Below are 10,891 nucleotides of genomic sequence, written 5' to 3'. Positions count from 1 at the left end.
ATTGCCGACATAAAGCTAGTGAAAATTCACCAATATACAGCCCCATGGACACAACTTCACATTTTAGTAAATTAGCATTCTCTGGGCGAATTCTCGCCTAGCGAATTTTCGCTGCTTAGTAAATTTACCCCATGTGTTGACATAAGACTAATCTGAGCTGGCATCTGTTTTGGGGGCAATCCATTTTTTAGTATCTGGAGGTCCCTTAGTTCTGGCTGAAGGTTTAGCCTACTGTCTGGATGTATAGCCAATCCTCCTGGGGTCTGATTGTGAAGGGAAGGCATGGAGATCCAAAGACCAGATGTCCAACAGGCAGCCCAAGGGGGCACATATAGACACTCTATTCTCAGCCGTGTCTTCCATGCTAGATGAACTGACTGGAAAGATTTCATAGAGTTCTCAGAAATGTTTATATGAAGCTATATAACAACCGGCCATCTTTATTTGCACAGAAGCCTCACGTGATGCCCATGAAATGTTGCATGTTGCACATCTCAACTCAAAGTGTTTGAGGCTGAAGAGCCTTTGTATTGTTTATTGCTTGTTTGTTTGTATGTCAGATGTATGCACCCTTCTGTTGTATAGAGCTACAGAATATTGTGCTATGTTATTATTATATTAAAAAACAGTTTTGGCTTGGACCAAGCAGGGTATTTTAAGCCAGGTCATGCAAAAACAGGCTTTTGAAAGTAAGTTTCTGTGCATGCTGTTAGTTGCAGTACATATGCTTTATACCAGTATTTACAGCTGCATAATTATCAGAAGGGAGGGATTTCCCAAATTATTATTTTAAATACTATTCCTATAAAACGTATACGTGATATTATATGATGTGGCTTTTTCTGAATAATTCAAAAGCACAAATACAGCTAGATAAAGTTCCACACAAACTGATGGGGGTGGGGGGTTTCCAAATCACATTTCAGAGCAAAAGTCCCTTTATCTGATCAGATATATGTAAATGAATCCTAAGAGGAAGTTCTCAGATATTTTGTTTTTAACAGAGTATTATTGACTTCTTTTTCCGTAAAGGTAGAAGGGCGTTGTAGCTAGTAATGTCATCCAGCAACAAATGTTTTCTGTAGGCAGTGGTCAGGAATGGTAGGCTGAGACAAAAAAACAGGCTATTTAAACCCAGCTTAGGTTTCACAGTAATATACTCTCTAAGAAACATTACATGTTCTTCTTCCCAAAAGCAGGTGCAGCAGCTTTATAGCAGAGAGAGGACAGAAAAATGTATATGCTTTTCATGGTTTTGCTGCTTCCACATTGTGGGTGGGCATTTTCGACAACAACTCCATGGACAGGTGAGTGAGAAATTACCCCCCAAATATGTGGTGTTATTATTATTATTATTATATTTACACCAACATCTACAATAGGTTTACCCTAGAAAATTTTACATTTTTGGAAAGTACACATTTAGTAAATTCAAAATTGTCAAATATGTCTTTTTAACTATTCAACTGCAAACAGTTTTTATGACATTCTTGAGAATCTACACAAAAGCTCCACTTTACTGTATACAAATATAAATGCCGGGGCTCTTCTAGAGTGTTTCATGTCCAGTATAAGTAAGGGACACTTGTTCCTGCAAAGGGGTGAACCTAACCTTAATCTTCAGATACTGATCTGCATATCAAATAAACCCTACCTCCTAAATTTTCAGATCTTGCATTGGAAAATTATGCCTCAGTTCTTTATAGTCATGACTGTGATTTTATTGGTTTGTATGTAATAAATGACATGAAAACAATTAACATTTACAAATCTTAAACATGTGATTTTAAAATTTGCAATGAATGGAAAATGAATACCTTATGAAATCTGATTTGTATAATCAGATTTCACAAGATAATCATTTTCCATTCATTGCAAATTTTAGATTCACATGTTTAAAATATAATTGTAAGCTGCCATTATTCATGAATTAAAGTGGTTTGAAAATTATGAATGACCGATCGCCATGTCGGGACACTCCACACACGGCCTGAAAATCGTACGATCTTTGCGTCTATGGCCAGCTTAACAGAAGTCAGGTCTGTTAATCAGATGGTTTGTTTCTGGAGTCCGAGCCAGAAGGACAGAGAATGTAAACAGACAGACAGATACTGCTTTTTATAGAAATTAAAGAGTACCAGACTTACACTAGTAAGTCAGTCTTTTTCACCCACAACCAAAAATACAAATGCAGAGACCACAGCATCACAGCTGTTCCCACAGCTAACTAAACCAAGTTCCCCAACAAGCACTTTCTAAAAGACAACTTGCTTTGGTTTAATTCACATGTTGGCTCAGGTAAAGGTAAATCTAAAACAAGCAGGCAATGATACATTTAAAACATTTACGTTTTGATAATTTAACTGGAAAATTCGAGTTTTGACTGAAAAATAGCCTTTGGTAAAATACAACTTGACCTTTAATAAATCTGCCCCGTAATGTTTTATTACGTCAAACAACTAAAACATGTAGGGGCGATCCTTTGCTGCCCAAAGTGCTCACTGCTGCTGCCACCCCACCCCCATATCCACCTTGGAGCCAGAGGGCTCCTTGCGCAAAAGACTCTAAGGGGCCGATTCACTAACTTCGAGTGAAGGATTCGAAATTAAAAAACTTTTAATTTCGAAGTATTTTTCGGGCTACTTCGTCCATCGAATGGGCTACTTCGACTACGACTTCGAATCGAAGGATTCGAAGTAAAAATCGCTCGACTATTCGACCATTCGATAGTCGAAGTACTGTCTCTTTAAAAAAAACTTCGACCCCCTAGCTAAAAGCTACCGAAGTCAATGTTAGCCTATGGGGAAGGTCCCCATAGGCTTTCCTAAGTTTTTTTTGATCGAAGGATATTCCTTCGATCGTTGGATTGAAATCCTTCGAATCGTTCGATTCGAAGAATTTAATCGTTCGATCGAAGGAAAAATCCTTTGATCGTACGATCGCAGTATTTGCGCTAAATCCTTCGACTTCGATATTCGAAGTCGAAGGATTTAAATTCCTAGTCGAATATCAAGGGTTAATTAACCCTCGATATTCGACCCTTAGTGAATCAGCCCCTGAAAGTTACCATTTTTGCCACCCCTGGTAACTAGTGGTTTCTCAACTGTCCTCATTGGAGCAGCATCCCTGGAGCACATTGCTTACACTGTTGCAACCCGTTGTAGCTGGTAAAATCTGCCAGATCTGTTAACTATACTTTGGTAAAACTAGGCATTTTCTGTACATATTTTCTTATTTTTCAGATGAAATTTATAGCACGGTTGCTCCTGTGAATCACTCATGTGCTTTACGAGGTAAATCATTCTGTATATATAATCACTCTTCAAATTATTAATGTCCATTAAAAGTTACCTATAGGTCATGTTGATCATTTCTCACTGAAAACTCTGCTTTTATTGGTAATTGTTATTTGAAGTTCCTAAACCCTCCCTTCTCAGCCTGTGTGTTAGAGTTTCTAATGCCAACAAGACTACTGCTGCAAAAAAGTTGGTAGCCCCTCACAGAGGAACATAGAGGTAGAGTCCTGTGTGGGTCCAGTCAGGCATGTCCATGCCCGAACTGAACTCGCAAACTGACCCGCACCCACCACCCAATATGACCCCTACCTAAACCAGAAGTGAAGGGTAATGGGAAAAAAACTTGCCGTGTCTTCTGGGGTGGGCGGATGTAATCACTTCTGCACCTTAGCCTAATACCCACGTTGCTTACCCACGGACTGCCCACACAGTCGGGGATCCGGGGACTTTCTGCCTGAAAACCATTCTGTGGGTATGCAGGACTCTAATACAGGGGTTCAGATGAATAACGTAAACGCATAAGCCAACACATTTTATGGCAAAATTATAAATAGCAAGCCAAGACAGTGTTATGATAGATGTTAAAAAAAAGGTTTAATTTCTGGTGTATCTGAACTCTTACACAATTTATTTTTGTATACATTTATTTTGTGTTACAGAAGGAACCTCATTCACATTATTAAGAGACTTTTTTCCATCTATGAGGTTTAGTAATTCTGACTACAGAACACTTTTGAACCGCATACAGAACAGATTTCCATGCCTTTCTAGACAATACAGAGATATAACGGTGAATGATTCAGGTAAAATTAGCTTGTTTAAGTTATGAACCTAAATGTTCGTGTTTTACATCGGTAACATGTCACAGCCTACAACATTTTTAAGAATGCCAGCATTTAAGCCCTACTTATGCATTATTACTTCTTTCACATACTCACCTTAATAAATACAGACTAAAAGTGGGTCCTCAGTTATGTCAGTCATGCCAGGATGGAGGCTGTACAATCCTTCTAAATGCCGAGAACTGGTTTCATTTGTAATTAGCCTATAAGTATTGTGACACCCCCAGCCCAGCATGACACAGGAAAACAGCGTGGCTCCCTCTGCTCTCTTTCCCCATAGTGAGAATCAGGTACTGCTAGACTGGGGATGACTTTGAGGCACTTTTGGCTTTCTAAATTTTCTTTCCACAACTATTTAGTAATATTGATATTGATACTGTTCCTATGGATTTTCATTGGAACATGTCAGTATCCCTTTAAGGGATAACTGAATGGCAGAAAATTAATCTTTATATACTGATATCCTAGAAAACTCATATTCAATAAATGGTTGTTTAATCTAAATTGTTGTGTATTAAATCAGTGTCACAGTAAATCTAAGTATTTAATCATTAATTTCCAAACAATGTTTTTCAGGCATTTTTGAACAAGTCTTCACTAATAAGGATGATTTCCTAAACAGTAGAACCAGTTATGATTTCTACAGTTCTAATCAGTTTGTATCGTTTTACTACTACTACCAGTGGTTCACCCAACATTATAACTTTGGCGATTACAGCCAATATCATTATAACAATATATATCAGAGTGTTATGAAGATGTCACTTTTGCATGGAGTCAATAAAGCATTGGAATTCTCTCCGCCTGGAACCTTTATATTGGTTGAAACGAGTGGTTTAATGACTGATTACAATAACCTTACATTGCTCAATGATGTTTACAGATTAATACAGGAAAAGCAATCTCAGGTGAGCAGTATATATCCTACACCATACATTCTGTTGTGAAAGGCTATTAACAGGAATGTCAACAACTTATATGTTGCTTTCTGAATAATGTATGTCTCATTTCCTTCAATCATTTTGATGACCTTTATGCAAGGCCATTCATTTTATATTCTATGCACTATGGGGCAGATTTATCAAGAGTTGAATTGAAAATTCGAATTTCGAATTCAAATTTTCACATTTTTTATGCCCAAAACTGTCAAATTTGACTAGGGAATTGTTCAAATTCGATTAGAGTTTTTTTAAAATTTGAATTTGATATTTGAGATTTATTATACCCTGCCACTTTCAGAACTTGAATAGACTATTTGCCACCTAAAACCTGCTGAATTGCTGTTTTAGTCAATGGGAGACATTCCTGGGATCAATTTGGAGTTGTTTGCAGCCTTCCTGACATTCGAGTTGTTTTGGAGAGAAAACTCGAAATCAAGTTTTTAAAACTCGAATAGAATTCAAGTTTTCAGGTTGATCCTATTCACCCGAGTTATACAAATTCAATTTTTTTTAATAAATTTCAAATGGTCTAATTTCGAGTTCATGGGAGTTTATGGGAGTTTTTAAAAACTCACATAAATTTAAAAATTCAACCTTTGATAAATGTACCTCAAAAATGATGCTGTGAAAGACCATTTACTGGAACGCCAACAAATTATGTGTTGCTTTATGTGACTGTAGATCTATAATTTATTTTTCATTTCCTTCAACCACTTTGATGACCTTTATGTTAGGCCATCTGTGACCGATTGGCAGTGAAGGAACCACACAGCGGGTAATGCAACAGAAGGTGCAGCTTAGCCTTTAATGGCAGTTTGTTTATGGAAGTACAGACTGTCCCTTTTCAAGGCTTACACAAAACAAAATAAAACACAAAATAAAATCCTACTCCTGTCTGTAGGCTAACTAAACACAAAGATTCCCTTTCTAACCCGCCGGTCAGCTATTCTGATCCCTATCACGAACGTCACCCAGAATCCAGAACCAATGTTAGGCTCCCTGGTCTCGGCTCTTGCTTCTGCCTTTAACAGCCGCCTTTCACCTCGGGAGAAGCCCTCAGCTAATTGGATGCCGCCAGGTCTTAAAAAGAGAGGAGCCAAGCGAGGGTTCTGGACAAGCAGAGGGGCACGATTGTTAAAGGGATAATGTCATGGGAAAAAATTTTTTTTCAAAATGAATCCGTTAATAGTGCTGCACCAGCAGAATTCTGCACTGAAATCCATTTCTCAAAAGAGCAAACAGATTTTTTTATATTCAATTTTGAAATCTGACATGGGGCTAGACATATTGTCAATTTCTCAGCTGCCCCAAGTCGTGTGACTTGTGCTCTGCTAAACTCCAATCACTCTTTACTGCTGTACTGCAAGTTAGAGTGATATCACCCCCCTCCCTTTCCCCCCCAGCAGCCAAACAAAAGAACAATGGGAAGGTAACCAGATAACAGCTCCCTAACACAAGATAACAGCTGCCTGGTAGATCTAAGAGCAGCACTCAATAGTAAAAACCCATGTCTCACTGAGACACATTCAGTTACATTGAGAAGGAAAAAACAGCAGCCTGCCAGAAAGCATTTCTCTCCTAAAGTGCAGGCACAAGTCACATGACTGGGGGCAGCTGGGAAATTGACAAAATGTCTAGCCCCATGTCAGATTTCAAAATTGAATATAAAAAAATCTGTTTGCTCTTTTGAGAAATGGATTTCAGTGCAGAATTCTGCTGGAGTAGCACTATTAACTGATGCGTTTTGAAAAAAACATGTTTTCCAATGACAGGATCGCTTTAAGCAAAGTCTTTGGGCAGAAGGTCTCAGTTCAAGGAATAGACTAAAGCGTAGTTAAACAGGCCGGGTCGGTGCAAGCAAAATTCAAGTGGAGACAAACCGGCAAGGGTCAAAACCGGAAGATCAATCAGAGTAGTCAAACAGGCACGGGTCAGATAACGGAGTCTAGAATAGTCGGATAACAAGCCAAGGTCAGGATCACAGAAGTCAGGAAAAGTCAGGAAGGCAGGGTTTAAAACAGGAATCAGAAGACAGAATATAACAGGAACGCACCCAAGAACTCACTAAGTGGAACCAAACAACGGGCAATGAACACAGCATCCAAGTCCCTTTAAATATTGTTTGAATTTCGTGCCATTGCACGCTAACGAAAACACCCCAGAGCAAATGCGTCCATAAAAGCCAAAGGTGCGCTCCGTGTGTGCCCTAAGCAACAGTATCACCAACAATTGATGAAGAAGCATCCGGGGCCTACTGGACCACCAGGGTGAGTTTTTCTTACAATCCCGACACACACAATATAACAAGGGTATTCACCTGCTAAGTACACGATTTGATTTTGTCAGAGCACTTTCATTGGAGCTCCCATCTCCTCTCACTGGGCTCTCTGAAAAAAACGCAAACTTTTAACACCTAGCAGCTAGGTTAATTGGTAGCCCATGCACATGATTGCCTGACAGGATTAACCCTAGAGCTGCTGGAAGAAACCTTGCTTCTTTTGCCTACAAATTCCCTCATTCTGACACACATCCATATTATTTTCTATGCACTATGTGTAAGGTTATATAAAAAGGTCCCCACAAATCTGTACCTGAAGGCAATAATGTGTGTGATACCTACCATAGGTATCACCTATGTTATCCCATCCTCACCTACTACTTCTATATATAACCCAGAAGAGTTAGTGGTTAGAGGAATCTTTCCAAGAAAGATCGTTCGTTTCAATACACACGTGTAGAGATGAATCGTCAGATTTACAAGTAGAAACAATAGAATTCTACCCGTATCTGACAATTCTGACAATGGCCGATGTTTGGGTGACTTCAATGGCGCCCGATCGACGAGCCGACCGATATCCGAGTCCGATATCCGACATCTGTCGGCTCTTTTCCCACCATACACGCACCGAATATCATTGAAAATTAGTTTCATACGATATTATCTGTGCGTCTATGGCCACTTTAAGTTGCAGGTAAATCTTAGTCCCTGTGTAAAATGTATAATGAAGTAATAGAATTCTTAATGAATCAGATAAAGTATGAGTGTAGGACTAGCCAGACCATGGATGACTTTGATGTAGCTTAAATATATTGCAATATATGAGCAAACAATCCCTGTTTTTTTAGTAGCTGTATGCACAAAATGTCTTAAATATATTGATAATGGGTTGAGTGCAGAGGACCTCTTATATTTGTCTATAGGAATGTGGAAATATCAAGATCAGGAGTTGTTGAGTAGAACTGACCAGATATTTGCATGCAGGTGGCTAGTTCTTTGACGAACAGTACCAAATATTTGTCATACAAAGAAGTCTATAGAATCATAAAAAGTGCTTGAAGGGTAACATACAAGACTGCAGACCACATTCAAAATTGACCCCCACCCATCAATAATTTATTTTCTACTGCCTTGTTTAACAATTAAGGGGATTGATTAGTTGGACTAAGTCCTTGTGTGATTGTATATGTGGTTGTCAACCAGGAAGCAATATATTGCATAACTTACTCTTCATTTTCCTTTGAAAAGTGTAAGCTAAATTGTAACTAAATTGTTTTTATAATTGATAGCAAGGTGTCACTTTTGCAAGTAAAGAAGGATTGCACTTCTTTTTTTATAATCACTGACCAGTGGTACATACAGAGCTGACCAAGACTGAGTAGGGAAAACTGTTCTGCCTGGAACTCTGGTTTAATTGTGGTGCAATCCATCTATAAGCTACAATCCAAATGTTATCAGCCAGCTGAAGAAACACACTGCTCCCAGCCCACCATTAGTGAGAGAATGGATTGCTGTACTTAGCACTCAAGTCTTTTGGCTGGTGATATAGCACTGAAAACCCTTCAGCATTCAAACATATTGTACAGTTAATAAATAATCCTGTTGTGGACAGAGCAGCATTCGCAATGTTGGACTGGGACACTCGGGATCCCACTCAAAAACCTTAGACCAGGGGCCCACTCTAAGTACTATTTTTCTTCCTCTCCTCACTTCTCCTAGTCTCTTTTCTTTACATACTATAATACTATCATCTATTATTCCATCTATTTAGTCTTTTTGTTCTCATAGGAATAAAGAATGACCGTGAAATATGCCAAGTGTTTAGCAGCATGAGGGCCCACTGACACCATGGCCCACTGGGACTTTTCCTGGTATCCCGGTGGGCCAGTCCGACACTGAGCATACGCATTAAAGACATGCACACTCTTCTGCCATCTGCACTGGCCACTGCATGGAAAACCCTCCTTAACTAAACATTTCTGGATGATTTTTTATTTTTTTAATTTTTGTCTTTGGAAATGCATCATGAGAAATAAATAAAAACTGCTGGACAGAAGAAGGGGAAGTGATTGTAACCGTTTCAATTTATTTCTTTATCAGGTGTTCTTTCTTGTTTATGAGGACATCGGAGGAGCAAATGCTGGTAATTTAGCAGAAAGAGTGTTCAGAGAAATTGCTTCTCAAAGCTTTGGACAGTATTTAAAGATAACGGAGCCCAACAAAGAGCAGGTAGCTATTATGCTGTGGGGCAGATTTATCTGAAACTAGAGCTCACCACAGAAAAATTTACATACTTTCTATTCATTCGTATGGGATTTTTAGAAGTGTATGAGCAACTGGGGAATGTTAGAATTTTATTGCTTATTGGATAATATAGTCTACATTATAATTAGAGGATATTTCTGTAATACTGTTTCCTTGACATGATTCTTTCTGTGGAAGGCAGGCATTCCAATGACTTACAGGTATAATATACAGTATTTATATGAATATGTATATGCCTGTATCATGGTTTTTTTTGTGAGTGTAAAATCTACACACACTCTTGGAGACTTTTTTCACTCATCAGATAATTATCAATTCAGAAATACTATTTTTCCAAGTCATATCCTAAAGCGCAACAGCATTTAGCACAGTGGGAAGTTAATTCCAAGACTTTTGTCTCCCACTAACTGAGCTAAAATTCACACAAAATGGTCACAGTAATTTTTTGGGTGGTGGACCCCATTTATTAATTGTCCACTGAAGGACTTGCGACTTGCAAAATCTTTATTGTGAGGTGTTGCTTTGATAATCCAACTCTATGGTTTACTGGACTGCAGCTATAATAATGATTTAACCCTTGCTTTAGAATGCTGGAACTTGTAGGCCAGCATAATACAGTTGATGCATTACTGCAATGGGAAAAAAATGTTCCTATTTTCAATTCCAAAAAAAGTGCAAACCTCACCAGCAGAAGTTTTATTTCCAGACTGTGCCAGTTTTTTGAAGGTCGTGAAAACTTTAATTGTACTAACCAAAAAAGGTATCTATATTAAATTCTTAAAATTAACCCTCTTGTAAAGTGGTAAACTAAAAGATTTATTTTGGTATTGTAAATAGTTGGGCACTGTGCAGGTACAGCCAGTAGGTGATGCCAAGCCCCCCTGCTGTAGCCTATATAAGGGAGTTCTCTAGGCAGGCACTTCCTCTTTTGACTTAGAAACATCCTAGAGGCAGGACCAAGACTGATGTGGCCAAACCATTTGGGAGGCTAACTCCTTTAGGGCTAGCTAGTGTATAGTCATGGCGAGTGAGTAAAAGTTAGTTAGGCTTGTGTGAAAGTACAGTCCATATGAGGAGTGAGCCATTAGAGGAATGAATAGATTGGGGTAGAGCCCCTGAGGTGACTGTGCTCCAGGTAGGGAAGTTAAGCATTCAAGTGTAGGTTAGAGGAGAACCTCTATAAGCTCTGGCACGGTATGTGAGGTCACTGCAGAGAAACAGAGGGGGCTTACAGTGAAAGGAGACCCCTGTTTCGTAACGGCACTCTGC

General features: G+C 38.8%; 1 protein-coding gene across 2 annotated transcripts in view; it reads left to right on the top strand.

Moving 5' to 3' along the window:
• The first annotated feature begins 528 nt into the window (after positions 1–528).
• LOC108701890 overlaps positions 529–10,891 on the top strand; it is a 54,482-nt gene continuing 44,119 nt past the window's right edge. Inside the window, exons 1-5 of one of the 2 annotated variants that reach the window (XM_041576377.1) lie at positions 529–1,307; positions 3,243–3,293; positions 3,956–4,099; positions 4,715–5,046; positions 9,458–9,586. In XM_041576377.1, the coding sequence (XP_041432311.1) occupies positions 1,235–1,307; positions 3,243–3,293; positions 3,956–4,099; positions 4,715–5,046; positions 9,458–9,586 (729 nt within the window). In that variant the 5' untranslated portion in view covers positions 529–1,234. The remainder of the gene's footprint in view (positions 1,308–3,242; positions 3,294–3,955; positions 4,100–4,714; positions 5,047–9,457; positions 9,587–10,891) is intronic. The other variant, XM_041576378.1, reaches the window with a different exon arrangement.

This window comes from Xenopus laevis, chromosome 9_10L (assembly GCF_017654675.1).
Source record: "Xenopus laevis strain J_2021 chromosome 9_10L, Xenopus_laevis_v10.1, whole genome shotgun sequence".
Classification (NCBI taxonomy): domain Eukaryota; kingdom Metazoa; phylum Chordata; class Amphibia; order Anura; family Pipidae; genus Xenopus; species Xenopus laevis.
This window is presented reverse-complemented; position numbering and strand designations above follow the sequence as displayed.